Source organism: Danio rerio, chromosome 23, assembly GCF_052040795.2.
Source record: "Danio rerio strain M-AB ecotype USA chromosome 23, GRCz13ab, whole genome shotgun sequence".
NCBI lineage: Eukaryota > Metazoa > Chordata > Actinopteri > Cypriniformes > Danionidae > Danio > Danio rerio.
Genome location: NC_141043.1, coordinates 5,633,977 through 5,658,804, shown reverse-complemented (window position 1 = coordinate 5,658,804; position 24,828 = coordinate 5,633,977). Strand labels below are relative to the sequence as shown.

At 36.5% G+C, this 24,828-nt stretch overlaps 1 protein-coding gene across 1 annotated transcript in view; it reads right to left on the bottom strand.

Annotated features, from left to right (window-relative positions):
* Positions 1-224: 224 nt before the first annotated feature.
* Positions 225-24,828, bottom strand: part of tead3a (TEA domain family member 3 a) — a 59,723-nt gene continuing 35,119 nt past the window's right edge. The window contains 10 exon segments of the mRNA NM_001435891.2: positions 225-802; positions 1,859-2,011; positions 3,041-3,184; positions 4,830-5,003; positions 6,807-6,943; positions 8,385-8,440; positions 8,515-8,558; positions 8,644-8,772; positions 14,139-14,201; positions 15,312-15,376. Of these exon segments, the coding sequence (NP_001422820.1) occupies positions 689-802; positions 1,859-2,011; positions 3,041-3,184; positions 4,830-5,003; positions 6,807-6,943; positions 8,385-8,440; positions 8,515-8,558; positions 8,644-8,772; positions 14,139-14,201; positions 15,312-15,376 (1,079 nt within the window). The 3' untranslated portion in view covers positions 225-688.

Genomic DNA, 24,828 nt, shown 5'->3' with positions numbered 1-24,828 from the left:
AACGCAGGAGCCAATACAAATCTTAAAATGGCAAAGCAAAGCTAAACGGTGTATTTTAAAAAATACAAATTTTCCGCTGGTGAGGACGATAATATACAAATCGTTATCTCTACAGCTATCATTCTTGGTGCAAACAGGCCTCCAAAGTGTGTGACATTCATGTAACATCGATCCCAAACTTCTTGTAACTTGCACTTCCCATTAAATCAAACATTCAGTGTCTCTTTCCTACACAAAATTTCCTTTTTATTCTCAAAACCCACGGATCCTCCTCAACACAATCTGAGCCTTGATCTGTCCAAGAGGTAGCAAACATATGCAATCGCCAAGTTCCTGATCAGCAAAAGACTCATATCAACCAGCATTACTTTCCTCAGTCACTTAAAAAAGACCTTTGTGCCTTCAGAGTTTAGTACCATACACGACAAGGGTCACAATCAAAATGAACCCACCAGACTTTCAACAGCTTTTCATCTCACAAAAAATAATATGTATATATATATAAGTACAAAGAACGAAACAGAATTATCCCTGAAAGTACATCTCCTTTAAGGAACACGACTAAATATACAACACAACCTAGTGCAGAGAATCCCGACATGTGTGTTTTGTCCATGATTGTGTTTCTGAGCTTCAGGTTGTCTAGTTTTCCACTTTTTTGAGTTTGGTGTTTGGGCACGGCAGTCATTCAGTCCTTGACGAGTCTGTAAACGTGATACTGTGCACCGTGGTCGCTTGTCGACACCTCAAACACAAACGCAATGCAGAGCAAAGTCTCTTGAGTGTCTCGGTTTGTGACGACCTGGGGAAGAGAAAAACATATTCATGAAAGTGTATCAGAAGACTACATTTGAAGTCAGAATTAGCCCTCCTGTGATTTCTTTCTGTGATAAGTGGGAATAGAACACAGCCAGGAAGTATGTTTCTAACTACAGCTCCAGAGGTGTAGTTTCAAGTGCTCAAGTTTGCGACGCAGTAAGCGAATGTTCCTTGGAGCGATGGATTTGGGAAACGGCAAATCAATGAACTATGCTTGTAACGACGGAACTTGCGACCTTAGTTGGCTAACGATGGCTTTGGGAAACGCACCCCAGGTTGATCATGTAAAGTGTGGTACTAGATAATGAGGTTAACCCAACTTTTGGTCAAGTAAAAATGTGTTCCAATAAACATGAATAATGCTTTTTACACAATATATAGATTAGTCCATATTTGAACCAATTTTTGGTAACTTTCATTCATTCATTTTCTTGTCGGCTTAGTCCCTTTATTAATCTGGGGTCACCACAGCGGAATGAACCGCCAACTTATCCAGCAAGTTTTTACGCAGCGGATGCCCTTCCAGCCGCAACCCATCTCTCACATCAACACACATACACACACGCTACGGACAACTTAGCCTACCCAATTCACCTGTACCGCATGTCCTTGGACTGTGGGGGAAACCGGAGTACCCGGAGGAAACCCACGCAAACGCAGGGAGAACATGCAAACTCCACACAGAAATGCCAACTGAGCCGAGGATCGCACCAGCGACCTAGCGACCTGGCGAACAAGCTACTCACTCCGCCACTGCGTCGCCTTTTTGGTAACAGCCACATAGTATTTTTAGAATGTAGATTTCTATTTCAATATACAACAAAATGTTTTATTTTAGATTTACATTTTTACCATTAAATTTATCAGAGGAGAGATCAAGTTCCTGTAAGTCAACTTGAAAATGCAAATAAACATGTGAATTGGAATTATGAGCTACAGGCAGATGCTATTTAACGGATATTGTTATGGTATAATATAATGTATTTCTGACATTTTGTTAGCGTGTTGCTAGTCTTGTTGTCACTTCTCCATCTCTTACCTGCAGTATAGTGAAGTTCTCCAGTACGCTGTTCATCATGTATTTCTCGGGCAGATGCTTGAGTTTATGGATGAAGTTGATCATGTATTCACACATAGGTGAGCGATGGATCCTGTAAACGTACCTCCCGCCCTCCACACGCGCATACTCCGTCTAAGGGTCAAAAGGTCAAAATATAGATGCTGATTTCTTCAATGAATCCACTTGTTTCAGTACTGACCATCTACAGCAGGAATGCCCAAACTCAGTCCTAGAGGGCTGGTTTACTACAGATTTTAGTTCCAATCCCATTAAACACACCTGAACCAGCTAATCAAGCTCTTTCTATTTATACTAGAAACGTCCTAGCAGGTTGAAGCAAGTTGGAGCTAAGCTATACAGGACTAAGTTTGGGCACCGCTGATCTATAGCATTCACCTTTTTCCATTGTCTACTGCATTTCAAATTGAGGTTTGCACTTACGAATTGGGAAACTTCCATTGAAAAGAACAGAAACAAATAATTTGAATAAATAATGGTGTTGTAAAGTTAATCCATATATAATTAAAACTAAGTGAGAGGTGTTGTTGATTTAATGTTTTTATGTCTATCAGTCGTGAAAGTAACATCTTTTGCATTTTAATGTGACGTTAGTATCACAAGCACATCTGAAGCCAGAGAGTTCACAGTGTCTATTTTCTCTCTGTGTTTCCTACAGTACAGTTATATTTAAAGCCTTGGTATTTTGTAAGGTTTTTTTAATATAAGGTTATTTAATATGAATTTTAACAATACTGAAAGATTAACATAACTATTCAAAACAGGAAAAAACAACTTTTATTTAAATTTAAGATTTAATTTGACAAAACTGCATATTCTAACTGAGGAAAAAGATACCTCACATTTATTCACTCTTAAAATGGCTTAAATCACAGGCAGGCGTACCATAACAGGAGCACATTATTAGTAAATCGTTACTCAGCATTTGAAATTAGACTTGCTCTTTCTAAACCTCTGAAATTTATTTTAGTGTGCTTATTGCGGAACAATTGTGAGGAGATTAATAGCCCTTTATTGTACCCTGTTTGTTTTTTAATCACTGATTGTTTACATTTTAATGGAAGTTGTTCCCATAATTCACGCAAAGCATCATCATATGTAATAAAAAGGTGCATTTGACAAAAGCACGGATGGTGAACTCACCTCCACCTTCTCCACCACTTGCTTGCCAAACGAGCACACTTTAGTGGACACAGTGATGGTCATGTTTTCAGCACTGCTGTACTGACTGCTGACCCCGTAGAAAGAGCCTGCGCCATCCTGAACATTACTACTGTTCAGATCAGCCTGAAACAGATGACAGAAAACCTTAGTTACATACATAAAAAGAGTTTGACAATTTTTTTAGCAACAAAAATGAACAGAAAACGTTTGATTTCATGTGGTCAGTGAAAATTCTACAGTTAAATTGTATACAGTTTTAGTTATATAAGTTAACAAACACATAGGGCCCTATCATACACCCAGCGCAGTGTGGCACAAGGCGCGGCGCAGTAGTCTTTTGGTAGTTTCAGCTTGACGCAAGAGTCGTTTTGAGGCGTTGCGCTACGTTGTTTAAATAGCAAATGCATTAGCGCTCATTTGTGCGCCCATAGGCGTTCTGGTCTAAAAAGGAAGGCGTTCTGAGGCGGACCGCTGGCGCGTTGCTATTTTGAGAAACTATAATAGATTTTTCATTAGACCAAAACTAACCCGGTCTAAACTCCGGCGCAGAGTTGCGCCTCGCTTACACGCTGCTTAATACGCACAAGAGAGCAATAGGCAAAGATCTTTACATATGAAAAAAATTAAATATTAAGGATATATATAGGATATAATAAGAATAGATATAGGATATAAATATAAAGGATTAAAATATTACAAAACATATTATTTTCTAGCCTACATAAATATGAAAAATCACTGCTTTTATGTCTTCTTCATCTCGGGAGGCTTTTTCAGTTAATTCATAACAATTTTCTTTTGTATAATGTTATTATTATTAGCAGTATTATTTATTATATCTATATTTATATTTGTTTTATTAAAAACAAGCTTAGATTTGCCCACCTGTCAGGTTTTACACCACATGGGGCACAGCATGTGTTTTAGGATATAACTCAGGTTTTTGAGCACATTTTGTTATTATTATTCATTAATTCGTTTGCTGGAAATTAGAACTGAATTTAGAAATAGTTTTGAAACAAATATTTGCGCTTAACAAACAAAATTATTTATTTATAGACTAATTGATGTCTGTGCATAAAGGTTTCCCTATCCAAGAGCGAATGTGAAAGTAGATCCATTATCTCTCATTCTCACGCAGTAGATGCTCTGTTTAACAGTTTTCTGTTAAAAAAAAAAGCTGTTAACTGTTTGCTTGTGAAATGCTAATTTTTTCCACTAAGACTTACTTTGCGTCCTTTAAATAGGGAATGTGCTCTTGGCTCTTAAAGGCTCTTAAAGGGAATGGGAGATGAGACTCTAATTGGTTTATTCTCAAAACACACCTATAACTCATTAAGAAAATAACCTCAACCCTTTTAGACCATGCGCCATTGGGCAAAGCAGGTTTTCCCGTCCTTAAATTAGCAAAAACGCGTTCTAACACGCCCTGAAAGCGTTTGCGCCCTGCGTTTTGTGCTCTGCGCATGGACCGTCAAAATAGAGCCCATAATGTTGGATTTCAGTAGCACAACATTGCAAATCTGCACTCAAAAAAAATCACGTTTATTGTTTGTTCGTTCAAACTACTTGTTTAAAATTAGCAGAAACAACACAGTTCTTGAGTTTTTGTGACAACTTAATTGTTTTATGTTCAATTAAATTAAATTAGTAAAAAATAAAACAGTAAGTTTACTTAATTCCTTCATGTTGTCTCAACACAAATTGATTGTGTGAAACCCTGCATATTTTTACTGTGTATGTGTTATAAAGCATTTAATAAACAGACCCAGAATTTGACGAGAAAGAATGCGTTCTGTGGGCCTTTCTCATACAGCTCCTTCAGGCCTCCTTTCTTCTCTGGAAATTTATCGTAGATCTGACGGATGTCCACGGCCTCCAGCAGCGGATCTGTGTATGAGGGGTTTGTCTGGGCGATGTGGACAAACAGGTGCTTGCTGTACTGTGGGGCGACACATCAAGAGGAAACCTTTATTGATCTTGCACACAAAAAATATGTGGAACGTCACGATCCTTAAAACACATAATGTAAGTTTTTTGTCTTGTATACTGTGATGGAAAATGAAAACGACTGAAAATTATTTTTCAGTAACTACAATAAAGCTAAATGTAATATTGGTGTGGCATATTTAAGATTTCTTGCATGCTGAATCTTTTAGAAATGTTAGTTGTAAACTTTTTTTGTGCTACTATTTCAGTCTGTATATATATATATATATATATATATTTAATTTTATTTAATTTTTTCCCAGAGATGGCTTGCGGCTGAAAGGGCATCCGCTGCGTAAAAACATGATGGAGAAGTTGGCGGTTCATTCCTCTGTGGCAACCCCTGATGAGTAAAGGGACGAAAAAAAAGCTGAAAAGAAAATGAATGAATGAATATATATATATATATATATATATATATATATATATATATATATATATATATATATATATATACAGACTGAAATAGTAGCACAAAAAAAGTTTACAACTAACATTTCTAAAAGATTCAGCATGCAAGAAATATATATATATATGCAAGAAATATATATATATATATATATATATATATATATATATATATATATAGCTAAGAAGACCCATCACAGATCTCTTTTAAATTAATATTTTCTACAGGATGCTTTACAATAATGTCTATGTGCAAAAAGCAAAAGCAAAATAAAAAAAAAATTGCTTTTGGATTAAAAAAATAATCCAACAAAAAATAAAATGAAGATCACAGTCCAAAAATTAGTGCACCCAAATTAATATGTTGAGGGAAAATATTCAATAAAATGTCAATAAACAGGAAAAAAAAATCTATAGAAACATCAAAAATATATAATATGTTGTAGTTTGTATTTTTACGTTGTTTAATACGTATTAAAGATGTTTGGTAGATATACACTGTTAAGTGACTATAAAGTTTGAATCATTATTAAGAGGTTAAGTGAATTAAAATGGCATCAAATTACCGCAGGTGAATGTTAATTATGACTTGATTAAGCTTGAACTCAAGACTTGGCCTGAGAGTTAGCCTGCCCCGGACCAGGCTTGTTTCCCAGCATAAGTTGCTAGAGTAACTGAGTTTAAACTATCGTAAATTTGATTTATGAAACCAAATCCGCCATTAATAAACCTGACTTATCAAAATAAGCCTGGCTTTTTCTGTAAGCTTGGTTTATGAAACAGGCCCTTGAACTACATTCCATAAGTTCGGTTTAGCTCCAACTCTGATCAAACACAACTAAACCAACTAATTAGGATCTAAAGCTGCCGTCACACTAGAGTTTAATAATGCAAAAGTCTGTCGTGTGGCGCTGCGAAAAGGGGCAGGATTAAACGAGATTATTACACATTAAAAAAAGCGAGGGATTGCTCCATGTTTTACATTTCTGTCTTATGTTTTGATCCTCAATTGGTCTCACGCAGTCAAGTCATGCGATTTTGCAGGTCAGAGTTCACTAAGCTTGAATTTTCCACTGCAGCGACCTGCAAAACTTGTCACATGACCTTGCATTTCCGGTCGGACGCATTTGCGTGCGTATGAATGGAAGTCTAAGGGGAGAAAAGTCCAGTGGGACTGCAGTTTAAAGGAGCACTTGATAATTAATGACAGGTGTGCTTGATTAAAGTTGCAGCTGAACTCTGCAGGAAGGTAGATCTCCAGGAAAAGGGTTATTGGGCACGCCTGATCTAATGTGCTATTTGCACAGGAAAAACATGTCTTCCATACATGTAACTCTGTTTGACTCACAGTATCAGGATCTCTCTGGACCTCCATGAAGGCGGAGTACTCCAGCATTCGCAATTTTGAGGAGGCGATGGTCCGGTCCTGCCACACAGGCACAGCGGTTGCACTCGGGGGGAGTGGAGCAGGTAACTGCTCATAACCTGGTGAAACAAGCATGCTAGTTTAGATTGAGCTGTGAGTTTCCTTTTATAAATTAACCATGGTTTTACCATAGTAAACATAATTTATGTATAGTAACCACAAAATGAACTATATTTTTACTATGTTTTTTTTTAAGTAAAACCACAGTAACACTAAAACAGTTATATTCTACGGTGTTCATGAAGTAAAACCACTGCATAGATATATACATTAGATGTCGCCTGGCCTATTGTTGTCTATTGGACGGAATGTGTCAATAGCGCCGCCATCTTGCTACAGGGTAGCACTCCTTTGAAATGAATGCGGGACCAAGGTACAGTGGAGGACTGTGGCCATCCAAAGCCAGAGATATACACATATACACATATATCTGTGATCGGGAGTTTTCCTGGATGTTAGTATGTAATTTTTTTTTTTTCTAATTACGAAAATTATAATTTTACATCACTTTTCTACATTGATGGATGAGTGACCGCACGGGCATTCCTGACAAAAAGCTTGTGTTTGTGTGTACAGAAATGTACTATTCACCATCCCTGTTAAATTTAATCTAATCATGTCCTGAAACACACCTCCTCTCCTGCTTTTACTTCTCATACTGACGGAGGGAGCGATTCGTTTGTGAATGAATCCCCGAACGACTCTTTCACTAACGTTAGCCGACAATAATACCAGTTTCTGGCAGCGCAGCATCTCGTTGTCATATTTCTTTTGCATTTATTGCTGATTTTATTCAACAAAACTAGCATAAGCTGAGTGTTTAGTGCGAGTTGGAGCTGCTTTGCCTTATGGTGAATGCAGTAAGTGACTGTTATTATCAATAACGTTACCTGATTAGAACAAAAGTTCAGAACATACAAAAACAGAAAAAACCTTAATATTACCTATGAAATGTTCTGCCTTTGTTCTTTGTTTTCTTTGTTTGCTCGTTACTACACCTGTAGACAGCGCTAAAGTCCCGCATCTTCACGTAATAACACTGTCTTGACTAGTGCGGTTGAATGACATTTGTCCAGGGAGCACTGTACCAATGTGGCGGCGCTATTGACGCATGCTCAGGGTCCCAATGCGATATCTAGTGTATATATCTATGAAACCACTGTAACTACAAAATAAAGCATATACATATACACAATTATAGTTTTACTGCAGCAACACTGTAGTAGTACTATAGTAAAACTGTAGATACCATGTTTTTGGTGCATACCATGGTTCAAAAAACATAACTACAGTCATGGTTCCTACAGTTTTTCTACTAATCCTACTATAGTATTACTGTAGTAAAACCTTGGTATCAAGACCATGTTTTTTAAAAGCAGAGTATGGTTAGTACTGTCACGGTTACTACAGTTTTACTTTAGTAAAACCATGGTAATTTTAGCAATTCTTACTACATAACAAAAATGAATATGTTGCACTTGGTAAATTGGGGATCTTTACTTGATATGGGTGGAGGCTGAAGGGTAGGGTACGGGCTCGGTGCAAAGGGCTTGATGCTGGAGAGACACAGTGAAACATCAGCATTGCAGGAGTACTGTTCTTAGATCAAATGTGGGTCTGAAATACTCACTCCTGAGAAGGTCCAGGCTGTCCTGGGATGGGGCCGGGCCAAAACTGCACAGAAAAAAAAAAACGAATTTATGCGAGTGCGAAGGTTATGGTGAATGAGTGAACTGGCGAATTGTGAACAGTGACTGACCCGGGCTGGAGGAGGGTATGGGTGCTGAGGAAGAGGAGGAAGCTGACTCTTCATCACACTGGCAGACACGATCTGAGCTGAGGACAGAGCCGCCATGTTCTGAAGAGCTTTGTCTTTTGAAGCCTGATCCTGAGATAAAGTGAGGGAGCATTAGGAGATGGGTTCACTGGGAAAACATTCAAGTTGGCTAAAAGAAGCTTCACATATGTCATAATATACATCTTCTGAGATTAAGTTCTGTGATGATTTTTTTTCAATTATTAATACAATATTTCATTTTATACCACAGGGCTGATAAATGCTTGATTCTGATTGGCTGATGAACATTTGAAGATGTGCAGTTATTTCCAGGTAGGTTTTGACTGCATTACAGTTTCATATCACTACATTCAATGCTTGCTGTAATTTAAGAGTATACAGATTTCAAAAAAAAATTTAACTTTGAATGTTTTGTAAAGTTTTAAATAAGATGCAGCACACATAAATTGTTTAAGAGCAATAACCAAATGTCTTAAAATAAAAGACATCTGAAGACATCAGTTTGTTCTGTAAACTATCAAAAAAAAAAAATATATAGCCTTAAGGGGCTAATCATTTTGACTTTAAAATGTCTTTTTAAAAATAAAATCTGCTTTTATTCTAGCCAAAATAAAACAAATAAGACTTTATCCAGAAGAAAAAAAATATTATCAGACATACTGTGAAAATTTCTTTGCTCTGCTAAACATCATTTAGGAAATATTTAAAAAAGAAAAATTAGTTCAAAGGGGGCTAATAATTCTGACCTTAACTGTATAATATTAAAAATATATAGTAATTGGAACTTTCAAAATTGTCAATATGTAAACTTTTCTGAGAAGCAGTAATGTACTGTTAAAAACATCTCTTTTTTGTTTGTTTATTTTTCGATTTTGGATTTAGCTGTAAAAATAAATAAATATAAGCAGTAGTGTTTTTTTAACATTGATAACAATCAGTAAATGATGAATGATCACCGAAGATGGAGTCATGATGCTGTAAATTCCACTTTGAACTAAAATATAATTTATTATATATTTAAATAGAAACACTTTATTCTAATTGGTATTATTATTTCATGATATTTCCGTTTTTTAATATACTTTCGATTAAATAAATGAAGTCAAAACCCTATAGCAATATAAATTTAGTACAAGATCTGCATGCTTTATGTTTTAGACAAACATGCAAAACACATGCTTTTAAAGGCACAGTATCATGCACAATATTGTGCTCGCATTTAAATCCAGCCACCCAAAAAAAAAAAAACATTGATATATAACATACAATATTAACACAACATGTGAACAGCATGAATATTCAATGAATTTAAAGACAGTTCATACAGTCAAGAGAAAGAAGACAAAGAATAAAATAGAAGGAAAGAGACGGAAGTGTGAAAGTGTCCATTAAGGAAATCCAGCAAAAAAAAAAAAAAAAAAAAAGTTAGTTCCTAAAAATCCAATATAATCAACAGCATTTCCTCTATTTGTATTTGATTTTAAACACACGAGTAAAGAGTTATTACAAATAAAATAAAATGTGATACAATAAACTGGCACAGAATAAAATCGTATAAATCTCTAGAAAGTGTTTAATACATGAAAAAAACAAACATTTTTTTTTCTTTCAGAGTTAACTTCATATCTTATTTTCAAACACATACAGTTGAAGTCAGAATTATTAGCCCGCCAGAATTATTAGACCACTTGGTTATTTTTTCCCAATTTCTGTTTAACGGAGAGAAGATTATTTCAACACATTTTTAAACATAATAGTTTTAATAACTCATTTCTAATAACTGATTTATTTTATCTTTGTCATGATGACAGTAAATAATATTTGACTAGATATTTTTCAAGACACTTTTATACAGCTTAAAGTGACATTTAAAAGCTTCACTAGGTTAATTAGGTTAACTAGGCAGGTTAGGGTAATTAGGCAAGTTATTGTATAACGTTGGATTGTTCTGTAGACTATCGAGAAAATATTTTGCTTAAAGGGGCTCATAATTTTGTCCCTAAAATGGGTTTTAAAAAATTTAAAACTGCTTTTATTCTAGCCAAAATAAAACGAATAAGACTTTATCCATCAGAAAAAATATTATCAGACATACTGTGAAAATTTCCTTGATCTGTTAAACATAATTTGGGAAATATTTAAAAAAGAAGAAAATTCAAAGGGGGCTAATAATTCTGACTTCAACTGTAGTTAATTAAACAGTTAATATTACAGAACAAATAATAAATAAAATATAATGTGATGCAACAATCTGATGCAGCATAAATCATTCTAAAGCTTCAGCAAAGATGTAATGCGTAAATGAAATAAAAAAACAGCAGTAGTGGTTGATAAATTCATCCAAACTGTGAGACACGAGCAGCAAAAGCACTGAAGTGCGCAAACTAAAGCATCAATCTGCAAAAGCCGAGCGTCTGTAGGTGTGTTTGTGTGTGCGGATAAAGCTCTGCAGCCAAAGCAGACCACAAAGCACTTCACTTACCAAATTCATGGCCTAAAATCGAAAGGAAGAGAAACTGTTAAAAACGCTGATGAGACAAACAGATCAGATGTCAAGCTGCTCAAATGACCGAGAGGATCACAGTAGACAGAGATACTGCTGCATCCGCATTTCACTCAATACTGCTTCTTTAAACCATCCAGTGGAAAATAACGGCTAATAATTCATTTCATCCACTGTTGTCAAAACTACTGACACCCTTAAAGACCAAACAATGTTTCTCATTTTTAAAGAGGTCATGTGTTCACTTCCTCTTTCACCAGACTCAGATTAGAAGCCAGATTGTTGAGTGTGCAAAAACACAAACATTCCTTCATATGTTTGTCTGTATTATTCATATTCTTGAAACATTGTTGAACCATTGAGTTCTTATTCTAGGAAATACACTCATCGGCCACTTTATTAGGTAAAGTATACTAATAGTACCCGGTTGAATCCCCTTTTACCCTCAGAACTGCCCTAATCCTTCGTGGCACAGATTCCTCAGAGATTTTGGTCCACTCACTGGATATTTTCTCTTTTTCAGGCAATTCTGTAAACCCTAGAGACGGTTGTGCGTTAAAATTTCAGTAGATCAGCAGTTTCAGAAATTCTCCCAATATTATCCAGCTGCAGGCCTGCAGACCCACACACGTTTCAGGCACACACAATCTAGGCAAACCATATATGGTTACGACGGATAATCATCAGCATTATATTTTATATACAGCTAATAAATATTGTACACAATAAGCAATAGTGTATACTAATTCACAAATATGGTGATCGTGACGAGCGAATGGGGAACATTGTTTCCAGTCGCCATTCAATAAAATAGACTGAACAGTTTTCCATCAGTCATCATAGATGATCAGTCACTATTATCCGAGTCACTATAGCAGATATTCGATTGCTTGCCTTGCTGAACTATCAAAATTGGACAGGTTTAATGTATATAATGGATTCATTTATAATGAAGGAAATAATAGCAGGTTAATATTAGGCAATTATTTCCTTTTACACGGATAAATGTATAACACTATATTTAACTCAAGCGATTTAATAGTATTTATATGCTTAATTTTCTAGTAACTTTTTTATTAATAATTTCCCACATTAAATACTATAGTAATTTATAGTAAATAATATATTGTTTGTAAACCATAAAAAAATGGTAATTAAAGTTATATAATTATAATTATAGCAACAAATTTAGCATTACAAACAAATTAACGGTTAATATTTAATTTAAAAAAGTAATATAATATATATATTATATAATATATATATATATATATATATATATATATATATATATATATATATATATATATATATACACACACATATCATATATATATATATCACTAGCAGTTGCCATGGTTTATTAAAAGATAATAGTTTATAATCAGATAAGATAAAATAATATATAAACTATATTGTATATTGTTTAAATGATTAACTACACATTATTGTTTGTTTTTTATTTTACTACAAAACAATTTTAACCAAGTATGAAAATATTAAGATCCTAAATTAGTTTATTACACTTAATCCTACAATGAGCCGGTCTATTATGTTTTCTTTGTGTATGTGGACACGTGAATAAAATCATACTGGAAGTGTTTAACCAATTATTTTTATTTACATAATTTGAATTCAGAAACTGCAGAGATGTTAATATGATCATTACGAAATAATAATGATATAATAACTGAAATAGGAAACTCTAAACTGCTCACAGTATAATGAATGGCAATTGTAGCACGGTCTCGATCAGCATATTTGTCAAATACAGTAGGTGGCGATAATGCTCCAAATGAGTTAGTCACCATATATGGTTTGCCTAGATTGTGTGTGCCTGAAATGTGTGTGGTTCTGCGGGTCTGCAGCTGGATATATCTCCAATACTCAAGACCAGCCTGTCTGACACAACAACCATACCACATTCAAAGTCACTTAAATCACCTTTCTTCCCCAATCTGAGGCTTGTTTTGAACTGCCACAGACTGATTGACCATGTTTACATGCCTAAATACGTTGAGTTTCTTCCATGTGATTGGCTGATTAGAAATCTGCGTTAACGAGCAGTTGGACAGGTGTACCTAATAAACTGGCCGGCGAGCGTATATTGTGTAAATTTAAAAACAAACAAACATAAAACCAAATTCCTGACTAACCAACCAATCAAACAAATGAAATAAGTAAAGACAAGAGACTTTAATAAAATAAATAAACAAGAAATTGGTAGTGGTATGGAGGACCAAACCAATAGATGAATAAATTAAATAAATAAATATGGAGGACCAAACCGGCAATAATAAACTGAACTGAATGAAAAAAAAAGACTAGATAGATAGATAGATAGATAGATAGATAGATAGATAGATAGATAGATAGATAGATAGATAGATAGATAGATAGATAGATAGTTACCAAAAAATAAACAAACAAACTACAATACAGTAAGATGTTTGAGTAATGGAGGTCGGCAAAGGTTAGAGAGAGAGCAGAAAACAAACAAGCAAACAAACAAACAAACAAATAAATAGACAAAAAGTGTTTGTTTGTTTTTTGGTTTAGTTGGGTAGTATATTTCATCTATCAACACCACTAGAATTTGCTGCAATATACAGTCAGCCACCAGAGGACGCTATTGTACTGAACACATGCTGCTCGTTCATCACAATCTGCTGTTTCAAACTCAGCCTGTATACGGCGATGATTAGTAGACTAAACACAACAGGCTTTTATAACAGTCACGAGAAGGTGAGTTGAGGAAAAACCAAAGCACACGTTTAACACGGCAGCAAAGCTCATACCTTCAGCTTAGACTGAATCTCGCGAGACTTTCTCCGCGCAAGAACCTGCAGATGACTAGACACCTGCAGGAGGAACATCAGAGGAGCGAGGGAGCAAAGAGGAAAAAAAGAGACAGAGAATAGAGAAAAATCACCAGGTGGCGCCACAGTCATACCTTTATGCCTGCTTGATATTCCCGCATTTTCTTCCTTGCTAACACCTGTATGTGACTAGATACCTGAGGCAAAACAGGCCCACACACATTTCATATCATTAAAACATATATCCTGGAACAATAAATCTGTCAGGTGATTTTAGACTGCTGACTTTTTAACAGTGTTAAAACAAAAGTTTACTGTGATCACTTGTAAACAACACATATATTGTCACTTCCTCAGACCTGGTAGCCTAAATACAAAAAAAATGGTTTTCTTATATATTATTATATTATTGTCTTGTTTCTAGTCCATATGTCTGAAAATGTCTTGTTTTCAGAAATATGCCAATATTCACTGAGTTTTTCCTTAAAACAAGCAAACTAATCTGCCAATGGGGTAAGCAAAATAATCTTGTTTTTTGACAGTGTTGGGCGAGCTACTTGAAAATTGTAGTGAGCTAAGCTAGCTATTCTACTTAAATTGTAGCTTAACCACACTAAAAGAGACTGTCTGGGAAATGTAGCAAGCTAAGCTAAAAGCTACTTGGCCAAATTAGCTTATCTACATCTAAGCTATTTTTGCAATTTTAATTTTTAAATTGAATTGAAGTCAATCATATTTTAGTGATCAGACAAAAAAACTAAATGAAATATGAGGCATATTTGTTCAGTTCAGTTATTTGCTGCAAACAATATGCTGTACTAAACAGAAAAAAAAATTATAATATATAAGAGCATTAATATATATAAGAATTTTTAGATATTTGGACTAGAAACAAGACAACAAAATGAAAAAAACACATGAAAAAAAATGTATAGTAAATGCTATAGTGTTTTTAAATCATACTATAGTAAAGTGCATAGTTATGTACATATAATAGTATTTTTACTTTACTTTCTTTATTGTCCACAAGTGGAAATTTATCTTTGGTTTCAACACACAACCACATCAGCAACACACAACCACATCTATCTATCTATTGTGCACAGAATAAAAAAATAAAAAAACATTTTCACTAATTCTGACACATCCCCATTAAATATATTACACATAAATTAAATAATAAATAAAAACAATATAAAATCATCCCCATTGAATTGGATAAAAATAAATTATTACTATTACGATGTAATTTTTATATTAAAGTACATATGGTAAAATTATGGTGATATTTTTTGACTTGTAATTACCTGTTTCCGTGTGCGTGTTTTTCCAGTTCGCAGCTTTATATATCTTGCTATCAATTCATTACGACCTGAAAAAAAACACAGAACCAATATAAATAATTAAATTAACAAAAATAGACATTCAATGCTGCAAATACAAACTGTGGCATGTCAATGAAATGAATTGTGGGAACTGAAAATGGAAAATGCATTAACCCTTATGACTTGTAACTCTACATATCAGAAAAAAGAAAGTACAAAATATGTTGACACCACAAGGTCATGGGTCTGATTTCCTGAGAAAAATATCAATTGACAAATTTATTGTTGGCACATTAATGCAAGTCAATCATAGCTTCCAAATGAATATATATATATATATATATATATATATATATATATATATATATATATATATATATATATATATATATATATATATATATATATATATATAGCTATTCATTTGGAAGCTATGATTGACTTGCATTAATGTGCCAACAATAAATTTATATATATATATTATATATATATACACACACACACACACACACACACACACACACACAAACACACACACACACACATATAACTTAAATAGAGCTGCTGGGAGTGAATACTCTTTATTGACAGAAAAGCATAGGGATTGCTGCAATGCATCCACCAGCAATATCACAGTATGGTGTAAAGCCTCGTATGAGACCATTAGTTTATTAATAGACCATTGAAAGACAAGGCTAGTGACAGATGAGTCAGGTGATACGGGTGGTGACTTGGCAAAAAAAATAGGGCCACCATGTGTCAGGGCGTTGACCAATCAAACTACTCTAAGTGGACAAATGTTTTTACACAAGAAGCGATTTGTTAAACGAGTACAATGATACGTCTGTTTGTGTAACGACATTAATATGACAATATGGGAAAATGGAACAGGAACCAAAGAAGATGTGGGAGGTTTTAAACAGAGGTATAGGGAGATAAAGAGGATTTCATCACAGTTTATAAAGGGCTGACCTTGTGAACAGCTGTGCAAAGTTTCAGCTGTGAATCTTTCTTGACACCCCTACCCTCCCACTGGCTCCCCGCTCACTGACAGCCAGGCCACCTGGACCCAACACGAAAACCCTGTTCCCAAACTGCATATAACACCAGGGGACTCATATACACGCATGTCACCAGCAAACAACATGTTTAGACATTGCAAATGTGCAAACAAATGTTGAGATCTGCGATAAGACAAGACAAAAATAAATTAAGAACCATGCTCATCTAAATAGCACTAATCATTCCTGTTATCGTATATTATGTGATCACTAGTGCCACTAAACCTTATGACAGAATCTTGAAAATAAGTTTCAAGTAAAGCACTGAGAGGCCCAAGTGAAACTACTAGCTGAGCGAAGCGAGGGCAGCAAATCAATTCCGTAAGGAATATTTGAACACTGGCATTTTGAATTAATTTAAAAAAATAATGCCCACCTGAGGCGTACCACAAGGTGTACTCATGATTGTAAGATATTGGACAGGTTTTTGCCCTCAAACTACTTCTGCGTGTAGTATTAATTACATCTCATCTAAAACCTGTTTTGTTTTTTGCTCCAATTTTATTGTTGCCCATCTTAGGCTGTGAAATAGCTGAAATTATTCAGCATACAAACTACTTTGGAAGTAATTCAACTCTGTGGTTATCTGAAAAGAACATCTAATAATATTTGTTTTATTGTTTTCTATTGGCTCTCCAGCACAAAGATTGCTCATACAGTAGTTACCTAGCAACATAAATTGTGCAGTGCACTAAAATGTTCTTAAGGTGCGTGTCCATCAAAATGTTTTTGCCCTGCAGAAATGGGAGCTAAGCATTTTCCTTCTGTTGTTGTCAATAGAAGATTTGTAAAACACAGGCAACTTAGCCAGCTGCTAAGCATGTGCTTTATGCTCAGTGATAAACACTCAATGTTTTTTTTCTTTTAAGTTTTGACAATTGGAGAAGCAATTGAGCATTTTTAAGGGCATCACACTTTGCCATCTGTACCGTGCCCAGGCCCGTTTCCCGGATCGTTTGAGAAGTGTGAGTGCGATGAATCGAGCTTAAGCACGGTTCACTTGGCTGACCCTGGCCCGGTTGGAAGAGATGGGCCTGAGCGCGGTTCACTTGGGCTTTGGGGCGGTACGCTTGTGTGTGAGTGCAAAACGCGCCAAAGCCCGAAACTGAAAGCGAGACGTGACTTTTAAGGGGCTGTTTCATATGGATTTATTAATCAATCTTACTGTCTAGTGAACGCAAATTGCCGTAGCTTATTAAATACGCAAACTCCTCACTGCACGACTGCTGCGCGGCTTCAGCAGACCTCCTCATTCCTGCAGCACGAGGGCTTTATGATTGTTTTTGAGCGCCAAAAGTGGCGGATCTGTTCGGCGAAATATCAGACTGCGTGTCACCGCATCCCTAAGGACTGTTTGGCGAAATATTTGACTGCATGTCACTGCATAATAAACGACTGAAACGTTATAACTAGAGAAATCTCCATTGTGCTGCTGAGTGAGAGAGCGCTTCTCACTGAACAGCGTAGCAGCGATGACGTAAGCGTACCGAGGCCCATTTGTGGTGTGAGTGCGTCGGGGTAGACAGGAGGGGGGACAAGCATGCTTTGGCCCGGTTCGAGGCAACTGTACCTAGTGTGAGTACGGCCTAAAACAACACTTGCATGTCTACATAGCATTTTGGTGGACATGGGCCCTTTAAAGTCAACAATGTTCCTCGCGTTTGCAAAACTTAAAAGTGTGTTTGGTGTGATCGGCTTCTTAGAATATTCATCAGTCAGTCAGAATCAACAGTCTATGCTATAGCAATTGCTATAAAGTATTATTTTATACACTATAAAACCCAAAAAGTAAAGTAACTCAAACTTTGAGGAAATAAATTTCAACAAACCAAGTTCTAAATCTAATCCTAATGCTGCGTTCATACTATATGTGGAAGAAGTGTCAGGCTCAAGTGATTTACATGTTAAGTTAATGCAAAGACGAGAATAGACATCCTGCGGAATGACGCGATTTGCGTAAATGAAGCGGCCTGAGATGAGTGTTTTGAGCGATTGACATGCTTAACGGGAATAGTGCGATTTATCCACGCGTGCTGTGGCTAGCGCGAACACAGCATAATGAGTACTGTGAACCTAATTTATTTGAGTAAACAAGGCATTCTGAGCACAGTGAAAACCAATAAATGAAGAAAACTCAAACCAACTGACTACTGTAAAACCTAATAAGTTAAGGCAACTCAAACTGTATGAGGAAACTGATTGCTATAAACCATTTAAGTTACAAAAACTAATCTATATGAGTACTGTGAACTTGCTACATTTTAAGGGTGCTTTCGCATCTGTAGTTCACTTCATTTGTTCCGGACCAAGGGCAATAAATAATACATTTTTGCATTTTCTGCCGTCTTTGCGTTGTTTTCAAACCACACTGCTGGCTTGGTCCGAACCAGCTGAAAAGAACCAAAATGCACATCACTCATTGGCCAGATGTTGTTGAATATAGTTCCTAAACTGCTTATCGATTGGTCAGAACTCATATGCGGGAAAATGCCAATGAATTCCCGCAAGTAAACAAACCAGCAGACACAAAATGTCGTTTTTTACAATGGAGGGACGACTGCACTGACTGATAGATACTACCTGCTTTAGACAAACTATACACTTCGAGAATGAAGCACGGCCGTGGCTGAAAAACAATGTTTTAATGCATCGCACGTCACTTCAGGAGGAGGCTTGAATTAATTTAGCTAAACTGCAACATGGTCATCTTGCTGAAATATTACCAACAATCCATCAGGTAGTGTTTTCACCTCCCTCTCTCTCTCTCTCTCTCTCTCTCTCTTGGTGAAGCGCTGTCAACAAATATTTGTCCTCCATATCCCATAATGCACAGCGCATCGGCCTACAGCAGCTGGATTAGTCCAAAAGGCGCAGTACTTTTTGCGGATGGGCCTGTTTTAGTTCGCATCATATTCTCTCCACTCCAGGGTTCATTTGAAACCGTACAGAGACCACCTCTTCAAGCAGGTCTCGGTACGCTTTTGGTTCGCAGTCGAGTACGATTGCTGCATTCACACCTGCCCAAACGCACCTTAATAGTAATGAGGTATTTAATTAACTCATTATCTTCAGTGCTGAGTTCAAAATTCTTTTAATTGAGTATAATTAACTTTGAGTAACTTAACTACACTCATTTCATTTAATAAAGTTGACTGTTGGGTTTTACAGTGTTAATTTCTACATACTATATGCTATTTAAAAACCTGCATAAGCTGTCTAACTTTGAAAGAATGGAGTGAACGATTGACACTAAAATGATATAAGAGATGTCCAGTGTTTTGTCGCACCAACCAGAACAAATTAGAGCCTCTTCAGTGTAATTTAATTATCTATTACTGATGAAATGACAACATAGGCGAATGTCAAAGAGGATTAGCCAATCAGACAGCCGTGAGGGTGAGAGAAAAACATCCAGAGAGTGAATGACAGAACATGTGTAAAAGAGAGGGCAAACATCTTCTGTTCCAGACTTCCAGAGAAGACTGATAGAGAGACCCTCTGGATCATTCCCAACAGCCTTGAACTCCTGAGTCCCAGCCAAAAGCTTTCAGAGGGCACCCACCCACCCCCCGGATCGCCCAAGACTACCTACCCACAAAAAGTGTGTTTACGATCCTAAATGAAATGCTGTATTTCTAGGGAGGCTTGGAGAGACAGAAGGGCAGATAAGGAAAAGGTCAGTATCTATCTGTCTATCTATCTATCTATCTATCTATCTATCTATCTATCTATCTATCTATCTATCTATCTATCTATCTATCTATCTATCTATCTATCTATCTATCTATCTATCTATCTATCTATCTATCTATCTATCTATCTGTCTATCTGTCTGTCTGTCTGTCTGTCTATTTATCTATCTATTTATAATTGAATGAGAAAGAGGCAGAAAAAATATATCAGATATAATAACAAATCAGAAACAAAGACGCCATATGAATGTATCTATTAAGGTCACTTAGTCACTTTTTGAAAGTCACTTATTGTATCGTGCACTTAATAAATCCCTGGGAAAATCCAATGGCACAATCCCAAGGGCTGTCCATTTGTGGGCCTTACATTTGCAAACCTTTGATTACTTGACCAGTTTCTCAATGACACTCAAATTATGCATTTGTTGTGGACTTGTTGTATTAAGGTTCATGAGGTAATAGGTCAGGGCTGTCCAATTCTGCTATTGGAGTTCCAGTGTTCTGCAGACATGACCATCAGACCTACCTGGGACTTTCTAGAAATCTATACAAACTTGGCCACTGCTACCAGTGTGTTTGCTTTAGTGTTGAAGCTGAGATATGCAAAACAGTGGCTCTCCGGGAGATGTACAGGACAAAAAACTTTCTTTTAAGTCTACCATTCAATGCTTAAAGACAAGTAATCCCAAAGATTTCAACACAAGGCTTTTTACAGCTACCCACTCAAAGTGCAAAAGACAAGTCTTTTCGTCTCATTAGGAGCTAAAATGATCTACCTGCTTCTTTGGTAGGAAAATTAAAGGCTGACCATTTCCCTGACAAAGTGCGGAGTATAAAAAGAACCAGTTAAACTTCCACATCATATCAATGTCTGCATAAATATTCTCGTAGATCTGACTGAGGCTGTGCCAAAGGAAAGTGCTGATTTGCTCCCAGATTCCTCTAATGTGTGTCCAGGAAAAAAGGCAGGAGTGAAATGAAACTTGCTTCGCACACATTTATCCCTCCTCACCCCTCCCCCAAAAATGCTCCCTGTAATGGCTCTGGCTCATACTCCTCTCCTTAAATCAGAAAGGACAATTTATGCTCCAGCTGGGATATGTTCGTGAGACAGATCACCATGAAGAGTGAAAGATGTTTGCATGTTTCAGTGATGTACTGACTTAGTATGTGAAGGTGAACACAGGCTTGGTCTCTCGTCTTCAATTATGTCAGTCTTGTTGACATAACCATATTGAAGTGCCAAACTAATTGCAGGATTTCAAGAGCATTTGGACTTGGTTCTTTGGGTAACTTGGCAGGATGCCTGTAGAAAGAAGTCAGCAAGGATGATGATTAGCTCCTTGCTGTACCCCTTAAAGTTTCTCTCTCTTCCATGGATCATTTTTCACCTTGACAGTTTCCTCCCACCTTTTACCCTGGTTAACCCACCGTTCCACCAGATGTATATGCTCATTGACCAAAAACCAACTGCTTTTTAACAACTCTCCCACCACACACCTGTCAACTTTGGCACGCAGTAAAAGACTGGAAACTGCCAATCATAGAAAAGACCAAACAAGTGGCCAATCAAAAACAGGTGACATGCTATCCAAATGATATTTGCACAGAACTGTTTCCAGTCCTCTGTCAGTCCACTGGCAACTTATAGTTTTTCATCAAGACATCCTGTATTATGTTCAGACAAATCTTAAGGTAATAAAATAGAAATTCCATATGTTATAGTTCCTTAATGTTTACAAATGTAATCTAGAAAGAAAGAAAAAAAATCTGGCAACTTTTAGCACACTTGACATACTTTACTAATTGTTTCTTAGCCTCAACTAAAACTGCTAGAAAGGAAAACTGGTAGAGTTGCTGGTTCAAGTCTGGGTCAGTTGACATTTCTGTGTGGAGTTTGCATGTTCTCTCCATGTTCGTGTGGGTTTTCTCCTGGTGCTCTGGTTTACCCCACAGTCCAAAGACATGCGGTAAAGTTGAATTGAATAAACTTGGCCGTAATCTATGTGTGTGAACGAGTGTGTATGAATTTTTCCCAGAACTAGGTTGCAGCTGGAAGGGCATCTGCCGTGTAAAAAATATGCTGGATAAGTTGGCTGTTCATTCTGCTGTGGCGACCCCAGATTATTAAAGGGACTGAGCTGAAGTGAAATGAATGAGTGAATGAAAACAAGAATGTTGCTGTACCATATCCTGACCCCTATTTGGACAAAGTCGGAATTTGCAAACTCAACTTAAGTGACATTTTCTTGACTTTATTTGTTTACTTGCTTTGTCACATCACTATGTCACACTCACACTCGGATTTGTTGCTGAATAATCAATCAGAGCTTTCTCTTAAGCCAAAGCAATCTGACGTTAACCTGACAAGAGGCAACGTGTGGAACACATCAAAACCAACTAGCTGGACCGGCACTTGTGTCCTGGCTCTCAAGGGCTGATTTATACTTCTGCGTCAAGCGCACGCGTATGCTACGGCACGGCCTACGCATGGACGCATAGCCCTCGCCGTGGCCTTTGGCGTTGCTGAAGCGCACTTCTCAAAAAAATGTATTTACGCGTTGCAACGACACGTATCGCAAGCTCTGTGATTGGTTGGCTTGGTAGTGCTGACGAGTGTGGGCGGGACCGAGAGCCGTGTGAGCCCGATGGAGAGATTGTTTACAAGTCTGGACTCCCGTGAAGGACCTCCGGATGGAAAGTTTTGTTTTGTGTTTACCTCATGGTTAAAATTGTTGCACGTCCGCCAGTTCCAGCCTCAAAATGAGCAAGTTTGAACCACTTGTCCATTAAGAAAGCATTCAGTAAAAAAACAAAACACTAGTAAAGAAACTCGACACAAAGGAACATAAACACCTAACTGGCAACTAGCATTTCGGAAGAGTTACTGCAAAGCAACAGAAACGCACATGGCTACGCACATTGCATGCGTCGTGGTCATGCCGATCACTTGACGCAGAAGTATAAACCAGACCTTAGGCTGATGTATATACTTCCACGTTAAGTGCATGGGAATGGTCCAGTACAGTTTTCGCACAGTCAAGTTGGACCCTGTTGTGCACCTAAAAAATAAAATAACTACACCTGCAGGCTCTGTGGTTGGTCAGCTTGGAAGCATGGGTGGAACTGAGAGCCATGGGAGACGAGCGAGCTTAGTGGTGCAAGTTTTTAACAAGTGTCGAGTCCTGTGGATGACTTAGCCTACAAAATATATATATATATATATATATATATATATATATATATATATATATATATATATATATATATATATATACACACACACAGAAAAAATAATAGGAAGTATGGGATAATAACTGCAAAGTGTATGTAAATGTATGTGTAAGTATAGACTTTATTGGAAGATCCTGTCTGAACCCCTGGCAAGCCTGCAGAACATGTTTGGGCTTGTTCTGAAACAGATACAAACACACACCTAAATTGTCAAAACACATGAGTTGGAAAGTGAGACAAGTTGGACAGTCAGACTCATCTGCAAAAGACTGAAGATCCCAATATGACTTCAGGTCAGCACTTGTCTGAAGTGGAGAACACCTGAATGCCTTTTACCAAAATTAAGGCCTTTTATTAAAACATGGAAGGTCATCGTCCACACCCTGACCTTTGGAAAGGCCCTAAGGCTTAAACCTGTCCTACTGACCCAGAAGTTCTCAACATCCACAGTCTCTGTGTCTGTTCTTTCATGCTCTGTTTTCCTCAGCACTTTCCTTTATTTAACCTTTAGCCTCTTTTCATCAGAGCAGTGGAGAGTCATTTTGGAAGCTTACACTACAGGTCAATAGATTAAAGGTCAATTAAGATTTCTGTTTGTTTCTAAAAGAAGCAGCGTTATAGTATTATTATGACTGAGACACTGCCATTTTAAATAGTAGATTCATCTTAAATATACTGTTTTTATGTTGATTGTAGGGCTGCAGAATAATCGTTTCAGCATCGATATCACAATATGATCATTCGCAAGAGTCATATCGCAGGAGTTTGTATTATAATTTATCATTTGCATGGTTTTTAATGTCTGTATTTTAATACTTTAAAGGCATTCAGGTATAAGAAACTGTACCATTTTTTAACCATAACTATAATACATTTTATTGAATTATTTTTATCATTCAGTTACTAGGATTAGTAATACTAGGAATACTAGGTTATTAGGAAATAATTAAACTTCATTAAACAATGAAACAATTATTTCAATTGTCTCTTTTTTTATTGTATTTATAGGTTGCTATGCATGGAAATACAGCACATACAAATACAGAAATGCACTGAAAATTGCACAAAACACACAGAAAATGTGTAGGGGGATCTCAAAATGTTTATAGACTGTTTATTAGATTTTATGGATAGTTTATTAATAGTAAACATTAGCCCCTTTCACACATATAGACCTTTTAAAGATCTGTATGTGTGAACAGGCCCTTAAATTATACCGGCTATTTTACGGAAAGACTAGTTGTAACAATACTGGTAATTTGCCGGAATGCTGCGCAGTGTGAACGGAGAAGGAAGGTTGCCGGAAAGAGCATGTGCACGTCTAGAACGCGCTGACGTGAGACGTCTACTCCAGCCAATCAGAACATTCAGACGCATTCACATCCGCTCGGTTTATTAAAATAAAAGCTTTTAAATATTTTTCCAGACACATTTAGCTGCTAGATGGTAGTCTGATAACATTTTTATGTTCCTTCTTAACGCCAACTGTGTAAAAGTATCGATAAAATGCTT